We start from the raw sequence: 24070 nt of genomic DNA, 5'->3' as shown, positions 1-24070 counted from the left end.
CGGGGGTTGCTGGAGCCTAAACCAGCGGTCTTTGGGCGAAAGGCAGACTACACCCTAGACTGGTCGCCAGTCAGTCATAGGGCACACAGAGAGACAAACGACCATTCGCACTCTCAATCATAACGCCAACGAGCGGGAATTGAGCCCACGCCTGCCCACAGCAAACTCAGGCGAGTGAACCTCTACACCACGAGGTGGTTCAAATGTAAGGAAAAATCTTGTTTAATCATTTAACAAACTGTGCTTCATGATGCGTTAATCCTGCAACAGATTTTAATTTCATTCACAGAATGAAGAAAGTATTTTACTTTTCATTTAGGAAACTATAGTGTTTTTATTTTTATTTTTAATGGAGGTTCCACTGAATGTCATTACCCTGTTTTGGTTTTGGAAAGAAGATCAAATTCACTGCCTCACACTTTGAAAACATCCCAAATTAAGCCACATTGTGAATTTCAAGGGAGGGGATGTGGGAAGACAAAATGTATGTGTTTAGTGAGGAAGAAAACAACTCACAAGTTCTTTTTAAACCAACAAACTCTGTCCATTTTGCCCATACTTTTTGGAACACCAAAGAAAAAAATCCATGACATCAGTGCAGGGTGAAAGAACAAATGTTAAGTGAAGAAGACCAATCAGAGACCTAATAAGGGGGAAACTAATTTAACTGGTAACTTTTTTTTATTATTTTACCACCTGCTTATTATCAAGTCCAACAACATACATTACATCTAAGTGCATGGAAGAAAATAGACAGCAATAACTTTTCTGTGGGAGAGAATGATGGTGGCTTCCATTTTTGCCCTTCAAAAATCTTATTAATTTTACCACTTTTTCCCCACCAGTGGTTTGAATGATTGGCCCTTATCATCTATCAGTGTTCACAAGTCAAACTTGTCCATTCTCCGCATGAAATGTAGTATGGTGTCTAGAATAATGAAATCTACTAACCTGTTGTATCCACTTTCATTAACAAGCCTTTAAATATTTATTCTAAATATGTATATTTTGTACAGACAATAAAATTCAGTTACTATGCAAACTGGATTCCAGTTACTATTTTTAGACTGTACATTTTATTGAAAGCACACAAAAAAGGTTAAAAAATCCATAATATTTTCATCATTTTCTGCAAAAATGTGGTTCATGATTTAAACCTACATTTTGTACAATAATAGTTGCATAAGAAATGTAGGTTCATAGGTAGCCCTCTGAGCTGCAAGCAATTTACCTAGTCAAGTTGTCACCGTCATAAAGCGACATCTACAGAATCCTGAATTTAGTGCAGGAAAAAAAAGGTGCCAGCTTATGGTTTTTCTTGACGGCTTTGTTTTGAACTAAATCTTTGACTTTCTCAGGCTGAATAAGTGTCTTATAATAGAGTGACGTCCATCATTATTTGGGCATCTTACGAAGCTCGGCCAGAACCCAAATGGCCAGTGAGAGTAGTGCCACAGATCCAGATTGGTGAGTCGCTGCCAGTGGTGTGGGCACGTAGAGTAAGAGGGTGCTGATTCCCAATGCCACCTTAAGAACGAAGACACCAATAAAAAGTTCATGTTAGTGACCTATTTTTTTTTATTTCTTATATAGCACTCATCAATTTACCACTGTTGACTTGGAAAATTGAGTTGTGCTAACTTCAACAAGTTTTGAGGCAAAACTTTGATTTCTGAGTGAACAGAACTTGAAACATTAAGTTGTGCTGACCTGTTGTGTGAACTAAAAGCCTAGCTCCTGCTCTCTTTAGTGTGAAATACAGTGTCAACGAGGAGAACCAAATTGTGTGTGTGTGCTTGTGTGCATATATACTTAATTCTAGTTTACTTACAATTTTAAGTTCTGCTTATAATATCAAGTTTTCAGCAATAACTTGCATATGCAAGACTTGCAAATTCAAATGTTGACTTGAAATGTGGTGCCTTTTTTTAACAGTGCATGATGGAGTGCGAGCCTACCTGTCCGTATGCCATTGCAGTGAGGAGGCTGATGGCTATCTTAGCTCTTCTGGGTAGTACCATCCTTCTGGAGAACAGGTACAGCCCGGTGATGGCTGTCAAAGAGGAAATTGCCTAGAGAAACAGAAAGAAATTATTAGGTAGGCAGCTTTGATATAATTCCTGAGTAGTGTGACCTACTAAGATCCTGTGGTCAAACTGGACAGTGGTGGGGTTCTCAAAGAAGTTCTTGAGGGTGGGAGAAAAGGCCAGCAGGTCATCAGGTATCCAACGTTCTCCCATCTTAGGGAAGGAGTTATAAACTAGACCAGCATCCAAGCCAGCCACATAAGCACCTGCAATCACAACATTTTTAATTTATGGAATGGAAAAAAATCTAAATTCAAGTGCCTCTTAAGTCTTAAGTTTCAGAACTCAATCATATTGAGAATAGAGGAAAACTGTTTTTCTTATATCTGCTATAAAAATACAGTGATACCTCAACTTACAAATGCCTTTAAATAGGAAATTTTCCAGGTTACAAAACAATTGCATGCAAATGACCATTCATAAATAGGGAAATAAGATCCAAGTTACAAAAACATAAAACGTGAGCACGATTCGAGGTGGTGGGGACCAACAAAAAGACACTCCTCATAAACTGACCTGAAAGAGCTGTGACAAAGACAAGTCCGCCTGTTCCCTTGGCGAACCGTCGAAGCTGCATGAGGCGTTTAGTTTCCACCAACTTGCGAAAAAAATAAAGCAATTAGTTAATAGTGAAGTAAACAACACAATCACCGTGTATAAATGAGTCAGAACCTTGTAGGCAGGAAGCAGTAGTGTAAGGCCAGTCCACAAGCTGGCACAGTAAAGGAGCAAGGCAGAACCAAGGTGAGCACTTAGTCGATACTGGCTGACTCGAGGAATGTCATGCGACTCCTGCTTCTCTTCCAGACCACTTTTGACCATGTACCAACCCAAAAGGCCCTAACATAGGACACACATACAACTATCTATGGTGAACATCTTTTTCCAACTCATTTCCTGCCACTCTAAAACAGCTAGTCCATTTGAACTCAGGAGTAAGCAGCATATCACTGTCAACGGCAGTGAATGAATTAACTTATAATTGATTGCGTGATGTTCAAGTCACCTGAAAGAAGACAAATCCGCAAAGCCCCAGAACTTTTCCCTTCATCGAGCGGGTGAAATAGCCTTTCCTCCAAAAGTACACAGTGGGGAGGATGTAGGCCAGTCCCACCAGCCTGCCCCACATACGATGGCCCCACTCCATGTAGAAGATGAACTTAAACTCGGGCAGAGTCATGCTGTGATTCATTCTAAGAGAACAAAAAGATGCCATGTTTGAAGTTCACTTTCCAAAGTCAAATGCTCCAAATGTTCAAGCAAACATTTGAAAAAGAAATCTACTTACCACTCAATTTAACAGATATACCAACTTACAATGATGAGGTTGTACAACAATAAGAGCAAGCACATACTTTCTAAAAACTTTAAACATGTAATGTAGCAGTTTGAGAAATTAGACACTTTTACCTAAAAGAGCACCATGTTGGTTGACATTTTCATTCCAAAGTGTAGATAAAAAGAATAGAAAATTCAATCTTACATCTTGAATTCTGGGAACTGCTGATATTTCGCAAACTCAGCCTCCCACTCGGCCTGCGATTGAGGGGGCTTCATCTCTCTCACTAGGTGCCAGTCCACCATGGAAAGGCCAGATTCTGTCAGTCTGAATAATTCAGCAGATACATTCATCAAACCACAGAACATTGACATGCAATGACGAAAAGCTTATACATTATTTGATTGTTTTTGTTGTTTTTTTACCTTGTGACGCCACCAAGAACAACAGCACCAACAACAAGCCCACTGCATCCAAGTAACCATCGACCTACTATCCTGTTTGTGGCCGAATTGGGGAGACTGGCTGCGGCTGCTGATGGGGTGGATGAAGCTCCTGCTTCGGCAGCGATTGTACTGCGCCCCCTTCTGGACAGCCACTGTCGTAACCGTGCACCCTGTCAATGAATATAACAAACAATGTTTTTCCGGCATTCTGAAGATGTCTATGAATTCGATGTAAGAAATACAGCTCCCATCCCACACATGAATTGAAATTTATAGCATGAAAAGACTAGTGATACCTAATCCCATGAAGAAATGCGTTTTGACCTTTTTTCATAATTCCCTGCGAAGCTAACAGCAGTTTAGAGATATTAACTTACATTACTATATCGAGGTCCTTTTCCGGCTTGTCTGCAACCATTTATTAATGTTGTCCTTATAGAAACAAGAAACATGATTTCCTTCCCGATATTTAGACACCAATCCTACCGCTACGGATGTTGTTATGAAAGCATTTTAAATAACCATGTTGCAGAATGATGGCAGCTTGAACTTTCAACTCCGAACACCCCGACGTCACAAATAAAGATTGACAAACATTTTTTTAAAATGTATTTAAATTGTTAATCGCGCAAAAATCGCAGATATTTTACCGATTGGGTTTTCATAGTTAAAAAAAAAAAATATTTTCCCCCAGCTACCGCACTCGGTTGCGGTGGTTATTTTTTAAATTATTTTTTTGATATTTTTATTTTTGGTATTTAGTTTTAGTACAGTATCAGTCTTTCCACATACAAAACGGAAACCCATTCACCCTATGGTTTTATTAAAAAATAACACTCAAGAATAGACGAACCCTTGTGATGTTGTTAGCATAAGTTAGCTACACACACGCACACACACACACGCCTAGCAGCTTCAGCGTTACAATGTCTTCTTGACAGGTAAATTCTGTATTAGTGATAGGACATTATGGAGGGTCTATTTTTTGTCTCCCTGTCTCTTTTCCCAGATAGTCATTATGGCAGAGGGCTTCTTAATGGAGGTGTGTGTTGACTCCGTGGAGTCTGCAGTCAACGCAGAGCGAGGAGGTTGGTTCAACTCGTCTCATCTCATTTTCTGAACCGCTTTATCCTCATTGGGGCTGCGGGGGGTGCTGGTGCCTATCCCAGCTGACTCCCTAAATCGGTGGCCAGCCGATCGCAGGGCACAAGGAGACGGACAACAATGCACACTCAGAACCATAACTAGGGGCAATTTAGAGTGTTCAATCAGCCTACCATGCATGTTTTTGGAATGTGGGAAGAAACCGGAGTACCCGGAGGAAACCTACGCAGGCCCGGGGAGAACATGCAAACTCCACAGTGGTGGACATGACCTGGATTTTAACTTTTTATCAAGTATCAATTTAACTAATGTGAATGTTTTTTAACCGATACGCCGACAGTGATTGTTTGCCGTTCTGAACCCTCTAGTGATACTGCTGTAAATTTGTCTTCTGAAAGGTGCTGGTCGGCTTGAGCTGTGTTGTAGTCTTATGGAAGGAGGTCTCACTCCCAGTATTGGTGAGCAAAATCTATTGTGATATGTACATTCTAAGTGAATACACAATTATATTATTTATCTATTTGCAGGTCTTCTGCAGATTATAAAAGGATGTGTTAAAATCCCAGTCTATGTGATGATTCGTCCTCGTGGTGGTGACTTTCTTTACTCAGACCGGGAAGTGGAAGTAATGATGAAAGATGTGGAGATGATGAAGAACTACGGGGCTGACGGATTTGTGCTGGGAGCTTTGACGGAAGATGGAAAAGTGGACGAGGAGCTCTGTATGGAATTTCTGGGTATTGTATCGTAACCTTACATTTTTAGTTGATATAATTTATTATACAGTATATTACAAGCATCCATCTATTTTTGGTACCACAATTCTTCAGGGTTGCTATGACAGTACGATGGAAACTATCCCAACAGAGATTGGTCAATGGAAAATCATAGGACCTACCTGAAATCTTCCTTACTCAAATTAACATCTCTGGACAATTTAGAGGCTTCAGTTAACTCAGTTAAGCTCTTTGTAATATGGAAAGAATCTGGACTACAACATCTTGGGAAACCCACTCATTTTTGGGAATACTAACATGCGAACATCGCATCACTTATCTATATGGATGCAATCCTAGAGCTGTATTTAATTTTTTTTATACATACCTACAAAAAACGCACTTATTAAGGACATTTTAATCATGAAAATTTCTCATTTTCTCCCTAGCTGCTGCTCGTCCTTTACCCGTCACCTTCCATCGAGGTACTGCACTCAATTGTGTATTTCAAAGACAAATATTTTGACCCCATTTGAAAATTCCAGCCCTAAAGACGACAGTGCTTACGAGAATCTAAATATGGCTCACTTATTTATATCTTCCAGCTTTTGATATGGTTAGTGATCCAGCAGTTGCCCTGGAGACACTTGTGTCATTGGGGTTTCAGCGTGTACTGACCAGTGGCTGTGACAGCTCTGCATTGGAGGGACTACCACTAATTAAGCGCCTCGTAGAGCAAGTAAGAACGATTTGAGATGTTGTGGAACCTTAAAGATATACATGACCTGTGTAAGGAAAAGATTGGAAGTAGAATCAACCCGCCTATATAAAACCTCATCCTACGCATAGATTACACAATCAACAGTGTTCCAGGTTGAATCTAGTCTCCATTTTACAGTGCAGACCCTCTTCCACAAATTTATATTTTAATCTGCTCATGAAGTCTGCAAGTACTTCTTCATTCTAAGTGCAGGTTGTGTTGACCTTCCACTGAGCTATTGTATGTCCTCAACACTACCATACATACCAGCATGCCAACTTGTGATTCTCTACCTTTCCAGGCTAAAGGTAGAATTTCCATCATGCCAGGTTAGCGTTTTTTTAATAGTTTGGATGCATTTTCAGTATATATTTATAACAAGGTTTTTTTTGGCAGGTGGTGGCATCACAGAGAGAAATCTGCAAAGAGTTCTAGAGGGATCAGGCGCTCAAGAGTTTCACTGCTCTGCTCGTTCCAGCAGAGATTCTGCCATGAAATTTAGGTTTGTTTATTTGTATCTTTAGTTATTAACATGGTTTGGTTGTATTTCAGGGGAATGCACAATTATACAATCAACCAAAAATCAAAGAGAGGTGAAAACCTTACCTGTCTAGCAGAAATGTTGATAACGCTGCATTGCTTCTGCATGAAGTCATTTTGACTGCTTCTGTTTGATTTAGAGTTATGGTGAGTTGTTAGTAAGCAATGGATTTAAATTTCCAAAGGTAATGATGATAATGATGTATGCCTCTGACTGGTTATCCTTCCTCTGCCACCTTGGTTTCTTAAAACTTGATGGTGCTTAAAACTATAAGAATAGAAATACATATTTTATTTCTCGTTTATTGTTTTGTGTCATTGTCAGATTTATACAGAGTGTAAAAAGTGTTTTATCCTTCTCCCTCCAGGAACAAGTGTGTGACAATGGGAGCTTCTCTCACGGCGCCTGAGTACAGCCTGAAGGTGGCAGACGTGAGCAAAGTTCGCACATTTAACGCAATAGCCCAAAATACCTTGTGAATTGAAACTACTAAATAACTGATGACTTTGAATCAAATAGAATATTTTTCCCAAGTAATAAGGAATATTTTTCCATGCTCATACAGGTGTCCATTAAAAAAAGCATGTATAGTTAAGGTCAAAGTGATTTATACGCTGGCCAAACACTGACTTTAATTTGATGGGAATCGGAATTGTAACAAGAAAGAAAAAAAATGTAAAACAAATCTCTAAGATATGTATAGTGGAATGGGGAGAAGATTACTTTTGTAGTTATTTTTAGAAGAAGAAAAAGTCAGAAAATGAGTCAAAATGTAAATTTAGTTTTGATCAAAAGAAAATTCATTAAATTGCATTTTTTTTAGATTTCAATTAAAGTTTATTTGCTTCAATCATGTGTTGCACATGTATTACTTTAGTTAAGAGAAAAATTAAATTTGTGTAAATATATATATACTCTATATATCCATATGCACCACACTACTGTATTATGCAAGTTATTAAACACAAGTGGTTCACATGATTACTGTTATACAAGTAAAACAAAATTACATTTTTGCACCAATTAAAAAAAATTAAAACATTTCTGGGCCTTTACAAAATTTCAAGCAATTATTACTCTGACTTCAAACCATATCAAAAAATACGTTCTCAAGTGTAATTTTACCTAGTTACTCTGAACCCAGTGATAAACTTGAATTCTTTTTTGTTTTCCCCAGATTTTTTTAACAAAAGCGATGAAAATAACCTATGTATTATTATATTATCTTTCATTTTATAATTTTATATAGACCTATTTCAAATGTTTCTAATTTCTTAATTCTTGGCAAGCTGCTCCTGCCTCCCCTGAAGCCCAATGGATGAAAAATGGTTGATCCGTTGGATTGTTTGAAGGCATATCTTTTAATGTTACACCCTAAATTATGTAACCCACAACAACTGATAGGCCACTGTTGTAGTTTGATTGCCATAATTTGTAATTCTCAATGGTCGTTAGCATTTAAGCAGCTCTTGTTTATGATACTGTATTTTCTTTGTGAACTTTGGTATACACACTGACTTCACGTGTCCATTGAAGCTGCTTGCGCATCATGAGTCAGCCAAGTTGTGGCACAATATGGCGTAATCTAATTCATAATCATTAACCTCAGGTCCATCCCAGCCAGGTTCATTTTGTAAGTCCCCTAACTCCTTTACTATGTTCACATTTGACATAACATTCACGTGGGCGCCATGATGGCAAAGATTATATGACATTTCCCTCCTAAAATGACACAGATGGCAAGGCATTTGTTTTCCATTTTGAGCTAATGGAACAACACAAAACACTTAATTGTTGTTTTTTCCCTTTTTTTTAATTTAGTTTAATCTTGGCATACTCCTTGAATTAGAAAAAATGAGAGAGGGGAAAAAAGGAAAACTTGTTGATCCAAACAGTCAAAACCTTTTATTTTTGTGTGTTTTCATCTTCATGTTTATTGACTTTTTGTATGAGTGTAAGAAGCAGATTTCATTGCACGACTTCTTGAGTTAATTCTGAGATGGAGACAGTTTCTAATATGTGATCATTGTGCAGAAAAGTAGCAACGCAACAGGAAAGTGGGTCTCAAATTAGCTCGTCCTCCACACTTCCCCACAAACGCATTCCATTTGGGTTAGAAAGCTTGGAGCTCTTGCTCCCAGGGGCAAGTCCATTTCTTTTTATCACTCTCTCTCTCTCACTCGCTCACTGTCTCCCCATTTTCCTCTCTTTCTTGTGTCCGCGATCAGTTGGACTTTAAACGCATTTGTGTGGAGTAGTATTGGTGGACAGACTGGCGTGAGCTGGATGTTCAGGGACTGCAGTTTTTCAGTTTTGCTTTTTGCTCTAACGATTGGGTTGCACGTGTTTATTCTTGAAGACAAACTGGACGTTAGTCATCTGACTTATTTTATTCTTCTTCTTGTGAATCTGTTCTTATCATTTTTTATGTGCTCAAGTTTTGCCTTCAGTTTTAAAAGACTCATGGCTCAAAGTCCCCTGGACGTCACATCCTGTTATTATTATCCCGTGGGTGGACACGGGAGTGTGTGAGGAGCTCTTGAGCGGGTTGGGTGTCAGAAGTTGACCGGTCCTCGAGGGTCCACTCCCGGGCATTTATAAACAAGGACCATGTGCGCTGCCGCCGTCTTGGAAGAGTACTGTGGCTCTGTCTTCTGGGTGAGTGTGTCTGGCACATCCTTGTATTTTCTTTACCTGCAAATGAGGACTGGTGATTGTCATGGTGGAAACTTAAAAGTTGAAGCAGTTCAAAGTTGTATAATCTGGAAACATGCGCTTTAAAACACTTGGCAAATTGCAAATGATATGATAATTGGTGTCCTGAAAGACCAGCTCAGTGACAATGTAAATAATTCACAATAATCATAAGGAAATGTTAAAACATGGCTTTGTTATAGTCGCAGATTGAGCCCACACTGTATATATTATGCACGTTTTTCTCTTACTAGAATAGCTTGTAAGTTGCTGAACATGTTCAATTTTGATGGTTTCAGTGTAATTTCAAAAATCACTCTTAAGCAGTCTGAAACTTTGACTGCATTTAAAGAAGCCTCATTTAATTTTTTTTGAACTTTTATCTATGAAGCATCAAATTGTATGTTTACTATATATATAAAATTGGGCATTTCTTAATCAAATTAAATTTAAATTGCATGCACATAAAATAACTTTTCAATGAATATGATGCTTTTCATGTGCCCCTTCAGCGTTTGAGTTTAAACCCAATAAAAATGTGACTAGACAGTAAATTCTTTTATATAACGAATGACTCAGCATATTGAGCGACTTGAAGCAAATCGGACATAGCCAAACCAATTTAATACTACAATGCATTATGTTCTTTAAGTTTCATGATAAACAATAATCATGGTCAACCTTTGTTTAATTAAAAGTCTGTTTGTGGTCTTCAGTTGAGATAGCAGCTATATCTTAGTAGTATTTTTCTTCATTTTATGCTACAGAACTCTTCATATTTGGAAAGAGAGGATCCAGACCTGCCGGTATGTGTGGAACAGACGGTGCTGGTGTGGATCCCTTTGGGCTTCCTTTGGGTCTGTGCCCCATGGCACATGGTGGCTTTTTGCAGGAGGACAAATGAATCAAAACACATCTCCAAACTCTATCTCTGTAAACAGGTAGAGTAGAATTTTAAATTTAATCTTTGGCTTCAGAATTCTTCAAAAATAAATCCTTATATTTTTCAGAATCTGTGATTTATATTCAGCAATTAAAGAGAAAAATCTTGATTGGGCCATTTACAGAATATAGTGGTAAAAAAAATACACAATTTACAAATTTACATCAGTAAATAAGAAAAGAAAAAAAAACAGTATTTGTTTTATTAAGATCATATGCAATCGGGATTGCATGTCGTGGAGTGTGAAATTCAATCAAAGGCATTGCCAATATGTTATTAAACAAAACAATATTTTTGGTCACAAGAAGAATTTAGCATAGCAATTTACAGATGAGCTGCATATTTCATTATTTTGTATTTGGATTATTTAACATTTGATTTGTGGTATGGTAAATTTCCTCCAATTATATTATGACTGATAACACGCTGTATTTTAAGTTAAAACCTTACACCTCATTTTCTTAATAATTTAATCTTAATACCACTTGTAAAGTAAACTAGAGTATTGTTAAATATGATTCACATTAAGAAAGATTAATATTTACCAACGTATATAAAAGAGAATCACAACTTGGTGTCAATAGGAAAATACGGGTCCAGGGTAAAAACTTGGTGAACCAATACTTTAAAAATGACTCAATTGAGATAATCTTATTTTTTTACATGGGAATAGGAATAGTATTGTTTTTTGACTTCTGATTTTTATATGCTTTCTGCAACCAGTTTGTTGCGTCCCTGCTGTTCCTGACTGCCATAGCAGGCCTGTCCATTACTTTAGGAGAAGACTTTGGTCAGAGCCAAGACACAACTAGAAAGAATCCCACTGTGTACTATGCCAACCCCATCCTTTATGCTGCATCATGGGTATGTTAAGAAATGTTGCTCTAGGTTTTAATGTGGAAAGATGATATGATTGTATCCTCTGTTTTTTATGTGTCTTAGCTAATAGTGCTGCTGTGTCAAGAAGGCTTAAGGCAGAGACAAGCAATAGATTCCGCCACACTCTTCCTCTTCTGGCTCTTTGCAGTTCTGTGTGATGTATTCCCTCTGCAGACCATCATACGAGAGGCGCTTAGGCAGGTAAGAACTGAATCAAACATTGTCAATCAACTTTGGCTATCACTTTTGCTTGAAACCTGCTTTTAAACTCCATATTGACCACCAGGGAGAGATTGTTGATCTACCTCGATTTTGCCTTTTCTGCATCTCCTTTGGTCTGGAAGTCATTGCACTCATCCTCTCAGGTATAGCAGACATATCTCCACAAGCCAAGGAGGTTGTGAAAAAGGTAAATTATAGCTGGAGTTTTTCCACTTCCCTTTTGTCTCCCCCTTTCACTTAACAATCAACTTTCCTTAACAGAATCCAGAAGCAGGCGCTCCATTTTTTAACAGAATCACTTTCAACTGGTTTAACAGGTAATCAATCATGCAGACATATTGCACCACGTTACTTCATTAAATGTGTTGTTTTAGCAATTCTATATTGACTTTTTATTTGTCTATTTAGTCAATTATGATAAGAGGTAGTACAAACACGTATGGCCAAACTTACCTCAGTTGAGAACACAAGTTTATTACAGTTTGTATAGTACAAAATGTACCTCAAACAATCCCCAAAATTCAGATCTGCATATGTATATTTAGATTTATTTCAGATTAAGGGTTAGAATACATATTTAGTTCTTGATTAAACATTGAAGTGTAATATTTATTTAGAATTCATTAGTAAAGTTGCTAAATATTGCTGTTAAGATGGACTATAAAATTTTCACTACACATTGTATCCATTGTTTGACGCAAAATGTGATGAAAACATGCCGTAATTTTTAGCACGTGCTACTTCACAAAATGCGCTCCACGTGTTTGTATTGTCGAAAGTATAAAGTTGCCATGCCTCAATTCATTGTTTTCCTCTTAAAAGATGATTGGCTCGCCTCTTGCGTCTCCACCACTCTAAAAAATGGATTCCCTACGTTAATCACAGGGTGTGTTGTTGTACCAACTCTCAAATAGACACCTAATACCACCCTCATGAGGGGTTGCTAAGCCTATATTTATCACTGAATGTTTTACCCATTTACAAAATAATACCTTAATCAAATTGACACTTTCCACCTTCCTCCTGTACTTTCATAGATTACTGTGTTCTTCACTTAATTAACCATTGTTCCCTTGAAAAACAATGCCTCACTTTTGCTTAAATGTAACATACCAGTTTTAGGAAATATGGCACATTCATCAATTCTAAAAAGATAAAATAAAATTAAAACAAATGAAGATTTCATAGGGAAACAAAACCCTAATTTATATATTTGTTATGGTCTTTATCTGTCCTACATTAAAATCACAGCCGTCCAAAAGTTTAATGACCAAGGACTTTTTCAAAATTGTGATCAAAATTGTTCTTCCTTGTACTCGTCAGTATGGCTGTTAAAGGTTACAAGCAGCCCCTAGTTCAGGAGGACATGTGGGACCTGAATGAGAAGGACACCACGGGTTACATCAGCCAGCACTTCCAACACTATATGAAGATTGAGTTCGCTGCAGCTCGGCATCGCTACAAGAAAAAAATGGCCAAAAATCTAAACAAAAAATCCCCTGATGAAACTTATCTTCAAAATGGACAAGTCAATGGACTGGGTGAAGGTGTGAGCAAGGACATTTTAATGATGGTAAGGAAAGTCATGGTCTCCGAATCATTTATTGATCCTGTGCATGCTACTACATTCATTATATGAGTTTGTGCACTCTTTGTTTTTCTTTAGAAGGATAGAGGTGAAAAAGACAAAGAAGAAAAGAAAATCAAGAAAAACAAGGAAGAGGAAAACTATCCAACCTCATGGCTAATACCAACCATCTACAAGACATTTAAAGGGATTTTGCTTGAATCCGCCTTCTTCAAACTTCTGCAGGACCTGCTTTCTTTTGCCAGTCCTCAGCTACTGAAGTATGTCGGTACATTTGCTGTATTTTATTTGGCTGGAGGGATTGCATACCTGTCAACCTCTGCCGATAACTGCCCTTATAAATGATTATGATTCCCCTTACAAACCCCCCAAAAAACCTTACAAACACCGTACGACTCGTACGGTGTTTGTAAGGTTTTTTGGGGGTTTGTAAGAGGAATCATAATCATTTATAAGGGCAGTTATCGGCAGAGGTTGACAGGTATGGGATTGTAATTTAACACAGTTGATTATTTTTGTGGATTAATAATGCTCATATAGCTATTTTTTCTGTCTTCCCAGGTTGATGATCTCTTTTACTCAGAACGAAAACAGTTATGCGTGGGAAGGTTATGTGTATGCTGTGTTGCTTCTGGTGGTAGCCCTCCTGCAGTCTCTCTTCCTGCAGCAATACTTCCAGCGCTGCTTTGTGCTAGGGATGAAGGTCCGGACAGCCATCATGGCTGCTGTTTACAAAAAGGTACTAACAAAAATTGAGATTCACCACACTTTGCGAATTCTTGTAGCACTAGTCACATTTCTCACCCAAAAATTGAATCTTTTCATTTCAGTTCAGGTTGTAACAAAAATAGACCGTTAAATTTCTGAGTGCACGTAGTTTGAACTTTTTGTTTTAGAAACACATTCATTCATTTTCTGAACCGCTTTATCCTCACAAGGGTTGCAGGGGGTGCTGGGGCCTATCCCAGCTGACTTTGGGCCCAAGGCGGGGGACACCATGAATTGGTGGCCAGCTAATCGCAGGGCACGAGGAGACAGACAACCATTCACTGGATTTGAACCCAGGACCCCTGTGAGGCCGACACACTAACCACTGATCCGCCGGGCCGCCCTTTGAAGCACATTTAACTCCAAACTCAATTTTACACGTAGTAATAATAAGTAGGCCAGTAGATAAGTAGGTAGTTAAATGCTGAAAGGTTTGACTTAGGCTTTTAGTTAAAGATATATTCATTCATTCATTTTCCGAGCCACCGGTCACGGGGGTGCTGAAGCCTATCACAGCTAACAACGGGCAGTAGGCAGGGTACAACCTGAATTGTTGCCAGCCAATTGCAGTTAAAGATTTAAAGGAGGTCAAATTAATATCAACTGTAACGGTTGGAGGGAATCAAGGATTATCGGAAAATGTAATCTGAAAGTCAAATGGCTTTTGTAGATTATTTTTCTTTGTAGTATTTAAGTAATGCTATATTAAAAAGTATGTACACGATTCTACCAGGCACTGGTGGTGTCAAATGACACACGGAAAGAGTCCACGGTCGGCGAAACGGTGAACCTGATGTCTGCAGATGCCCAGCGCTTCAACGACGTGACAAACTTCATCCACCTGCTGTGGTCCTGCCCCCTGCAGATTGCATTGGCCATTTTTTTCCTGTGGCAGGAACTCGGACCTTCTGTGTTAGCTGGACTTGCAGTTGTGGTTCTCATGGTTCCAATTAATGGACTTCTAGCCAACAAGGCTCGAAAATTCCAGGTACATAGGTACAGAAATGTTTTTTTTTCTTTTTTGCTATTTAAACTACTCTCCTTCATGACTTGAATGATGTCCTTTCAGATTGAGAACATGAAATTCAAAGACAAGAGACTGAAAATCATGAATGAAATACTTAATGGGATGAAGGTAAGCCTCTGTCTAAAATGAATCCATGGAGTACAAAATAGCACTCAGTGACAATGGTTTTATGATCTCCTATCCCATACATAAAACATTCTGAGGCAATAGAAAACAAAGTATTAAGGGAATGCTATTTTTTTCAAACTAGAATTTTTTTATTATTATTATTAAAAGTTAGACCCCAGATCAAACCTAAGGAAGGCATTGCCAAAGTCAGGAAGTTACTGCAACATGGGAACAATAAGCATGCGGAAAAAAACAGGAAATGGGGAAACAGGAGATAGATTGTCACATTTCTAGATAAAAAAAAAAATCTCTCAGACAATCTTCACCCAAAGGACCTTTTTTGTGCAACTACCACATGGAGCTTTTGCTTTTATGAAGAAGCCAAAAGTGTCTGTGTTCTTCATGACATAGGAAGCCTTTCTTTATACAGAGGCCATTTCAGTCACTTCAAAAGAAAATACCCTGTGAGCCATGGTCAATTTCTGGGGGAGCGGGGATATATTTACACACACTGTTTGTGCGTATGTGTCTGTGTAAGTAGTATATGCCTTGCTCTTTTAGATTCTAAAGCTATATGCGTGGGAGCCATCTTTTGAAGATCAGGTGCAAGGCATCAGAGGCCAAGAGTTGACTGTCATGAAGAAGTTTGCCTACCTCTCATCTGTCTCCACATTCATTTTCAGCTGTGCACCAGCTCTGGTCAGTACTGTCATGAAACCACTTGCACGCACAAAGTCAAAAGAATATAAATATATATTTATATTTCCTTGTAACAGGTGTCTTTGGTCACCTTTGCTGTGTTCCTTGGAGTAGATTCTGACAATGTGTTGACCGCTGAAAAGGCATTCACTTCCATCTCGCTCTTCAACATCCTTCGATTTCCACTGGCCATGCTGCCTATGCTTATTGCTGCTATTGTTCAGGTAAAGACACCAGGAAAAATAGCACATTCAGATCATATCCATATGTGCTTATGCCACCTCCCTCCCACCACAATCTAGACAACAGTTTCAAGAAGGCGTCTTGAAAAGTTTTTAGGAGGCGAAGACCTTGAAAGTGATCTTGTGCGCCATGACCACAACTTCAGTATGTTCATCTGTTTCCATCAACATACGTATCAATCTCTTCTCTAGCATACACACAATAAACAACTTTATCCAATCTGATTTTTAGGTTCAGCTGTGAATATCTGCGATGGATCTTTTTCATGGCAAAAAGAAGGCGAGCTCCATCTTAAAAAGTAAATGTCCTACATTAAACATACCACCTGACTCTGCTGAATAGGCATGCCCATCTTGTGTTGTTTTTCCAGTGTCAATTTGGATGTCAAGCCAGGTCGGCTGGTCGCAGTTGTGGGAGCTGTCGGCTCAGGCAAATCCTCTCTGATGTCTGCCATTCTGGGAGAAATGCACAGCACAAAAGGCTTCGTCAACATTAAGGTGACAGCTTTCATCTTATATAGTATAATAAGTTGCAATATAAAGAGAGAAATTCTGTCTAACTCTAAGCACTTTTTCCCCAAATATGTCAAACAATAAATGTACAAGTCAATCTATTCACAAAATATATACCTATTGTGGCTAATACGCCTATTTCATCTGACTATTCGCAGTAAATGTTGTTATCCTTCAGTCAGGAAAAGCCAGGGACCCAGTCCTAGAGAAGGTTCTGAATGTATTGATACATTCATTAATTCATTTTCAACAACTGGCAGGGTTGCGCTGACCTTGAGCTAAAGGCAAAATACACCCTATACTGTTCGCCAATCACTTGTATAGGGCACACACAGAGACAGACAACTATTCACACTCAAAATATCACTGCCACTTTCTGGGAAACTATCCTATGCACCCCGGACCATAGTAAGGGCAAATGAACTTCTCCACCTCACTGTATACAGTCAAATGCAAATACTCAAGAAGAAAAGGCTTGCTCTTCTCAGGAGTGAGACTGCAAGTACAGGAATGTTACTAGTGCTGGGAATAATTTCTTGTGGGCCTAGGCTTAAATGCCTCTACTAATGATCCACAGATGTTACGATCATTCATGCTCACATTTACACCATATGATATTTGGAGTGGTGAATGAGTGTGGATGTGAGTGGAAAACCGTAGTAAACGGAGGAAATACACACAAAAATACCAAAGCCGTGGATTGAACCTTTAAGCTCACAGTTGCGAGGCGGGCCACCCACAATGACACCATATTATAAAATATACAATTGATTATACATTCTATCTTGAAAATCATCTCATATATTCATTTTAAATGTTGTAATTTTGACCTAAATCAAAAGCTGTGATATCCATTGAGCTACATGGACATACTGTTTCGTGTTATCCCAGATAAATTCCTGTACAAGTTGAGTTAAACAATTTAAACATTTCATTATGTTTCCAATTACAGGGTTCTCTTGCCTTCGTACCACAACAAGCATGGATCCAAAATGCGACCCTTCGGGATAACATTATGTTTGGTTCACCCCTGGAAGAGAAGCGGTTCCAAAAGGTGATCCAGTCCTGTGCCCTGGCTCCAGACCTGGATCTTCTTCCTGGGGGTGACATGACTGAGATTGGGGAAAAGGTAAGAAATGGTTGCAAGGAGTTGCAAAAAAGAGATGGAGAAAAGACATACTACGCATGTATTGAATTGAATTGAATACTGTTTTTGTCATTAGACAAGTACAGTGGTACCTCGACATACGAGTGGCCCGACATAGGAGCATTCGCGATACGAGTAAGATTTCGGGCAAATATTTATCTTGAGATACAAGACACATTTTGATATACGAGCAGACAGCGGACGCGAGATCCTGCTCATAAGAACATCATGGGCACTGTCTTTCTCCCCGCAACTCCCTCGTGTAATGTCTCTGGTCGCAACTCCCTCTTTGTAATGTCTCTGCGAGCACTGGGCGGAGCGTTGCATTTTTTCAGTGTTTTTTTTTCCTGTTAGTATTTGCGAATGGCGAGGCGATCGCTAATACGAAATTTATATATACTACTCGTTGGCAACTGGTTGTGCGTTATCCTATTGTGAGGACATTTGTGTGCATCATTTTCGGAATATTTTGAAGGGAATACAAAAGCAAACAGCCCATCGATAGGGAAAGTCAGGGTGGAGTTGGGGCAAATAGAGCCAACCGGGAGAAGAAAGGTATCAAACTTTAATACAAAATTAGAATTAAGTTTAGTGTAAGGTTGGATTAAACCTATTTTTGAGTGTGTCTGCATCGTAATCCAAGTTCATTTAAATTTGTTTATGTTATGAAATGAGCGTGTTGCCGTGCAAAAAGCCCCTCCGCCCCCCTCTCTCTGTCCGTCTCTCTCCCCCCCTTCGAAATCCGTATAATTTTAGTACTATTAAACACATTTTTAGTAATATTAAACCACTAGTAATGTGTTACTTTGTTAATAGATGGCGAATTAGAACAAACAAAACATTTTTTTCCAATCCAAAATCCTGTTTTTGGTGTTTTTTCAGAGGGTTGGAACAAATTAATTTGTTTTTAGTTCATTTCAATGGTTCGTTTGAGTTACGAGAAATCGACATACGAGCTCAGTCCCGGAACGAATTGAGCTAGTATCTCGAGGTACCACTGTATAATGAGATTGCATTTTCTTATTATCACAAATTTATTTTTAAAATACATTTGTTGTTGAGTTTATTTTTTGGTGTGCTTTCTTTTGTGGTAGGGCATCAACCTTTCAGGGGGTCAGAAGCAGCGTGTGAGCTTGGCCAGAGCAGCTTACAGTCAGGCTGATATTTATCTGCTGGATGATCCCTTGTCTGCAGTTGACTCTCACGTGGGAAAGCATCTTTTTGACAAAGTCATTGGACCTAATGGAATACTTAAAGATAAGGTCCAAGCATGCATCCTTTCTCAAAACAGCTGCTAATTGGTTTCAGTTATGATATTTTTATATATGGATTGTTGCCTACTAAATGGTAACAGTAAAGTAAATTGTTTTACTGTTCAACCATGATAGTGAATCAAGAAGATATTAAACAAATTTCATGGATTGAATGAATTGAATTGAATTATTTTAAGTGAATTGTATGGAAATCAAGCCCTGAAACCGCGTGTGTTTATGTTTATGCAGACACGAATACTGGTGACTCATGGACTCAGCTTCTTACCTTATGTAGATGAAATTGTGGTGCTCGTCAATGGAGTAGTTTCTGAGGTTGGATCATACAACACCCTACGTGCGAGCAAAGGCGCCTTTTCTGAGTTTTTGGACACATATAACAAAGAGCATAGTAATAATAAAAATGGGATCGAATCAAATTCAGGTAATTCAATGTTTTGGAGTACACCTGCTTTACCTAATATTTGATGGAATACCTTCTCATTGACACAAGGAAAGAATATGCAGATTGATAGTTAATTGGTCCTTAACTTTTATATGCATTGTAAAATAATTGAGTGCATTTTGGACAGGTCATGGCCAAAATGTTACAGAGGATGGCTTGTTACCAGAAGGAGATGACGTTCAACCAGACTCTCAATTAGAAGACACTGTAGCTGTGACTCTGAAAAGGGAAAACAGCATCCGCCGTAGTCAGCGCAACAGCAGGTATAGGATAATTGTGGGGGAAAGTAAAGTAGGTAATAAAATACCCAGTTGAATTGTGTTGTTCTTTTGTAGTTTTAAGGCGAGAAGAAACAGCTCTATAAGGAAATCTGAAAATGCAGCAGAAATAAACAAAGGCCAAAGGCTAATTGAAAAGGAAGCTATGGAAACAGGACAGGTATTATTAGTTTCCCATTTGTTTTGTTTACACATATCCATTGACAAATAAAGGTGGAAATTTAATTTACTGAATCTGAGAGCCACTGTCTTCAACCTCCTTTCAGGTGAAATTTTCAGTCTACCTTCAATACCTGCGGTCCATGGGCTGGGGATACACTGCTGCAGTGTTCATGCTGTATTTCATCCAGAACATTGCATTCATTGGCCAAAATATCTGGCTAAGTGACTGGACTGATGATGCAGTGGAGTACTACAATAGGACATACCCTGCGGAGAAGAGGGACACCAGAGTGGGAGTGTTTGGTGCTCTGGGCGTGGTTCAGGGTAACTGTTACTGGTATAATTAATCCATTTGATATGGTTGATATTGTGCTGTAATATTGATGACCTTTTTTATGGCAGGACTTTTTGTGTTCCTTGGTACCCTGCTAGTTGCCAATGCCTCCATTGCAGCATCACGAATTTTGCACTCGAGGCTGCTCAACAACATATTGCGTGCACCAATGCTTTTTTTTGACACCACGCCCATTGGAAGGGTGGTTAACCGCTTTGCAAAGGTTGGACTTATTCTGTTGTGTAACATAATAACCATACTGAAAAACATTTATCTCAATTGCCCTTCTTCTAAGAGATTTCAAACAAATTTCATCTATGTTTGTCCAACAGGATATATTCACAATAGATGAAGCCATCCCACAGTCGTTGCGTTCTTGGATCCTGTGCCTGCTGGGAGTGCTGGGAACACTTTTTGTCATTTGTCTGGCCACTCCCTTCTTCACCATTGTCATCATTCCTCTGGCAGTGGTGTACTTCTTTGTCCAGGTTAGCGGGATAAAATATATACTGATATATATGGGAGTGGGGTGCTTTAATACTAAAGACGAAATGGTTAATGGACTTTTACTTGTATAGTTCTTTTCTACCGTTAAAATGTTCAAAGAACTTTGACACCATCTTTCCATTCATCTACTGGTGACGCAGCGAATTTTGGCACAATCCTGGGTTAATTGAAAATATATTTTATACGTATATGATACCTGGGGTAAATCACAAGCCTTAACAAACTCTGCAGGAATATTATGAATTTAGCTAAAATCATATCATATTGTTTACTGCTTCATCCTCCCAAAATGGAATTTAAATTATAGTATTCTTCAAGAACAAAAAATAAACTAAACTGGTATAATAGTAAATATATCTAACATTTTAATATTTAGAATTTTTTTTAGAAGTTTGGTTGAAATAAAGTTATCTCATTCATTTGCTACCTCATTTAGTGTCACTTCTTCCTTTCTATTATAATGTATTTGTTTTGTAATGTCATAGGCAGTATTGGTTTTAAAATAATGATGGATTTGACTAACCCCATTTTTAAGATGTATTCTCTTGCTTTGTTGATTTGACCTCTTCATTCAGCGTTTTTACGTCGCATCGTCAAGGCAGCTACGACGTCTTGACTCGGTGTCACGCTCTCCCATATATTCCCACTTTGGTGAGACAGTCTCAGGGCTGTCTGTGATAAGAGCTTACGGCCACCAAGAAAGGTTCCTTCAACACAATGAAACCACCATGGATGAGAACCTAAAGAGCGTCTACCCTTGGATAGTGTCAAACAGGTCAGCGACTCATTAGCGCCTTGATGGTTTTTGTGAAGTGGTGATGCTCTTACACATGTTTATTCCAAGTACAGGTGGCTGGCAATTCGGTTGGAGTTTGTTGGAAATCTGGTGGTGTTTTTTGCTGCTCTGCTTGCGGTTATTTCCAGAGATAGTCTGGACAGCGGCCTGGTTGGCCTTTCCATATCCTATTCTCTTAATGTAAGTCCCTGATGATGATGACATAGAATGTATATATGTGTATATATACACATATATATATATATATATATATATATATATATATATATATATATATATACGTATATATGTATGTATGTATGTATATATGTATATACATCTATATCTATACATTCTATACATATATACATACATATATATATACATACATATACATACGTATATATACTACATATATATATACATATATATATATATATATACATATATATATATATATATATATATATATATATATATATATATATATATATATATATATATATATATATATATATATATATATGTACACATACATACATATTTATATATACACATACACGTAATGTGGAAAAGATTGATTCGAACTGGGGTGCAATAATATGTGATCTGAACAACTCTACATGCAAGATCATAGGATCATGTGTTTTATAATGCCGTTTCTATTTTTGATCTGGAATATGTAGGTAACGCAAACACTGAACTGGCTTGTTCGGATGACATCAGAACTGGAGACCAATATTGTTGCCGTTGAGCGAGTGAGTGAATACAGCGTCATTGAAAATGAGGTAAATATGTCAATTATATATTATTATATGTCAAAAGCAACTGAGAGACTGGCAATGAATAGCACTTTTTTTTGGTTCTACTCATATTGCTAGAAACCTATGTTTAATGTAACGTGGGATAGTCAGGATTTTGAACTAAAGGCAACTCTGCCTTTCTCTGACGTTCTCCACCTCTTAAACAAAATTCCTCCATATATTGGCCCCACTTTAGTGTGCAATTTTTTTGACTGCAGGCTGAGTGGGTGACTGACACTCGACCACCCAAGACTTGGCCTGAGGCAGGAAGACTACAGTTTGAAAACTACATGGTCCGTTATAGACCCGGTTTGGATCTGGTGCTGCACGGCATCTCCTGTGACATTGGTGCCACTGAGAAGGTTTTCATTTGAATTATAAATCACATGGGAATTAATCAGTTGATTAAAACTATTTTATTTACTCCAACAATTTTTCTGCCTGCAGATTGGTATTGTGGGCCGCACAGGAGCTGGGAAATCCAGTCTGACTAACTGTTTGTTCCGAATAATTGAAGCCGCTGAGGGTCACATTCTCATAGACGGTGTTGATATTTCCAAAATAGGCCTACACGACCTAAGAAATAACCTTACTATCATACCACAGGTACAGATAACACTGTTTTCTCACATGGATTCAAATACACAGAACTGATTCTGTCACCTTTGTGCAGGATCCAGTGTTGTTCTCCGGAACCTTGAGGATGAACCTGGATCCGTTTGAAAGATCCAGTGACGAGGAACTATGGAGAGTGCTTGAGCTCTCCCATCTTAAGGACTATGTTTCAGGGCTGAAGGAGGGATTGCAGCATGAGGTAGCAGAAGGGGGTGAGAACCTGAGGTAGGTCTTGGTTAAGCATATTCTTTGCCTCTGTACTTCCAGTTCAAATGCAAACAATTTTTTCAATTAGTTATTTAAACATACCTTTTGACATGACAGTGAATTTAGGATAGCGATAAATCATGAAAAATCACCACCTTTTTTTTTTAGAATGCAAACATTTTAAAGATTATTACATTATTATTAACATTATTCATCAATTCATTCATCTTTTAGTGTTGAGCAAAAACCTCTACTTTTCCTCAAATTACCATACCACATGTAGCTGTGACAGTATAGTTTTTAATATTCTTTCAATGCAGTTTATGTGCTTTGTGTGCCACAACACATACAGTGTTGGACAGAGACAACTGCTGTGTTTGGCCCGGGCACTGCTAAGAAAGTCTCGCATATTAATCCTGGATGAGGCTACAGCAGCCGTGGATCTGGAGACTGACAACCTGATCCAAATGACGATCAGGAAAGAGTTTACACACTGCACCATTCTCACCATTGCCCATCGCCTGCACAGCATCATGGATAGCTCAAGGTTGGTCCTTATCAATTTCCCCTATTTATGATACATATAGCCTGCGGATATGCAACTCGGTTGTGTTCTTTGCCCTCAGGGTGATGGTGCTCGATGCCGGTAGGATTGTAGAGTTTGATTCGCCGAGTAACCTCCTTGAAAAGCGAGGTAATTTCTATGCCATGGCAAAGGATGCTGGGATAACACAAGCAGAAATGACAAATCTATGATTCCCTTTGTTTTCAATTAATAAACGGTATGGTTGAGACTTCTGTTAAAGTTAGAACTTCAAAGGTTGAATTATTCATTGAGAATTCATTTGTATTTATCATAAACATTTTATATACAGAAAACAAATGTGAATAAATATTTTACTCAAATCCT

General features: G+C 38.3%; 3 protein-coding genes across 6 annotated transcripts; 2 read left to right on the top strand and 1 right to left on the bottom strand.

Annotated features, from left to right (window-relative positions):
* Positions 1–954: 954 nt before the first annotated feature.
* On the bottom strand, positions 955–4851 carry cox15 (cytochrome c oxidase assembly factor COX15). The gene is made up of 9 exons (XM_077613419.1): positions 4190–4851; positions 3792–3982; positions 3571–3693; positions 3094–3280; positions 2760–2927; positions 2604–2685; positions 2139–2293; positions 1959–2072; positions 955–1527 (listed from the first exon to the last, which is right to left on the bottom strand). Exons 1-9 carry the CDS (start codon positions 4262–4264, stop codon positions 1396–1398), a joined length of 1227 nt encoding a protein of 408 aa, XP_077469545.1. The 5' UTR covers positions 4265–4851; the 3' UTR covers positions 955–1395.
* Positions 4312–7783, top strand: cutc (cutC copper transporter homolog (E. coli)). 4 transcript variants are annotated; one of them, XM_077613425.1, is made up of 9 exons: positions 4312–4399; positions 4824–4900; positions 5315–5374; positions 5444–5653; positions 6082–6117; positions 6238–6371; positions 6694–6721; positions 6789–6894; positions 7301–7783. In XM_077613425.1, the coding sequence occupies exons 2-9, from the start codon at positions 4831–4833 to the stop codon at positions 7410–7412; spliced, it is 756 nt and encodes a 251-aa protein (XP_077469551.1). In that variant the 5' UTR covers positions 4312–4399; positions 4824–4830; the 3' UTR covers positions 7413–7783. The 4 variants fall into 4 exon arrangements, with proteins under 4 accessions (XP_077469551.1, XP_077469554.1, XP_077469553.1 ...); XM_077613428.1 differs by lacking the exon at positions 4312–4399 and adding an exon at positions 4494–4753 and having other exon boundaries at positions 4822–4900; positions 5528–5653; XM_077613427.1 differs by lacking the exon at positions 4312–4399 and adding an exon at positions 4505–4753 and having other exon boundaries at positions 4826–4900.
* Positions 7784–7946: 163 nt separating this feature from the next.
* Positions 7947–24015, top strand: abcc2 (ATP binding cassette subfamily C member 2). The gene is made up of 32 exons (XM_077613413.1): positions 7947–9591; positions 10395–10568; positions 11294–11434; positions 11513–11650; positions 11736–11858; positions 11933–11988; positions 12995–13244; positions 13338–13519; positions 13821–13998; positions 14761–15015; positions 15097–15162; positions 15724–15861; positions 15939–16085; positions 16164–16248; positions 16336–16402; positions 16475–16601; positions 17569–17745; positions 18858–19025; positions 19266–19458; positions 19607–19742; positions 19815–19917; positions 20024–20243; positions 20322–20476; positions 20586–20741; positions 21336–21535; positions 21610–21736; positions 22222–22323; positions 22557–22700; positions 22786–22944; positions 23012–23178; positions 23513–23707; positions 23787–24015. Exons 1-32 carry the CDS (start codon positions 9544–9546, stop codon positions 23914–23916), a joined length of 4707 nt encoding a protein of 1568 aa, XP_077469539.1. The 5' UTR covers positions 7947–9543; the 3' UTR covers positions 23917–24015.
* The last annotated feature ends 55 nt before the right edge of the window (positions 24016–24070 follow it).

Source organism: Stigmatopora argus, chromosome 11 (genome assembly GCF_051989625.1).
Source record: "Stigmatopora argus isolate UIUO_Sarg chromosome 11, RoL_Sarg_1.0, whole genome shotgun sequence".
In the NCBI taxonomy this organism is placed as follows: domain Eukaryota; kingdom Metazoa; phylum Chordata; class Actinopteri; order Syngnathiformes; family Syngnathidae; genus Stigmatopora; species Stigmatopora argus.
The sequence above is the reverse complement of the archived record's forward strand: the minus strand, read 5'-3'. Positions and strand labels throughout refer to the sequence as shown.

What these genes read in the sequence shown, in the direction of transcription:
- cox15 (XM_077613419.1), bottom strand. Translation starts at nt 4,264, where the DNA reads ATGTTTCTTGTTTCTATAAGGACAACATTAATAAATGGTTGCAGACAA. An exon ending in GTTCTTGGTGGCGTCACAAG is followed by an intron (nt 3,694 to 3,791) that starts GTAAAAAAACAA and finishes TGAATTATTCAG; the next exon opens with ACTGACAGAATCTGGCCTTT. An exon ending in CAGTTCCCAGAATTCAAGAT is followed by an intron (nt 3,281 to 3,570) that starts GTAAGATTGAAT and finishes TTGTTCTCTTAG; the next exon opens with AATGAATCACAGCATGACTC.
- cutc (XM_077613425.1), top strand. Translation starts at nt 4,831, where the DNA reads ATGGCAGAGGGCTTCTTAATGGAGGTGTGTGTTGACTCCGTGGAGTCT. An exon ending in AGTCAACGCAGAGCGAGGAG is followed by an intron (nt 4,901 to 5,314) that starts GTTGGTTCAACT and finishes GTCTTCTGAAAG; the next exon opens with GTGCTGGTCGGCTTGAGCTG. An exon ending in TTAAGCGCCTCGTAGAGCAA is followed by an intron (nt 6,372 to 6,693) that starts GTAAGAACGATT and finishes CTACCTTTCCAG; the next exon opens with GCTAAAGGTAGAATTTCCAT.
- abcc2 (XM_077613413.1), top strand. Translation starts at nt 9,544, where the DNA reads ATGTGCGCTGCCGCCGTCTTGGAAGAGTACTGTGGCTCTGTCTTCTGG. An exon ending in AAATACTTAATGGGATGAAG is followed by an intron (nt 15,163 to 15,723) that starts GTAAGCCTCTGT and finishes TTGCTCTTTTAG; the next exon opens with ATTCTAAAGCTATATGCGTG. An exon ending in GCGCCATGACCACAACTTCA is followed by an intron (nt 16,249 to 16,335) that starts GTATGTTCATCT and finishes TCTGATTTTTAG; the next exon opens with GTTCAGCTGTGAATATCTGC.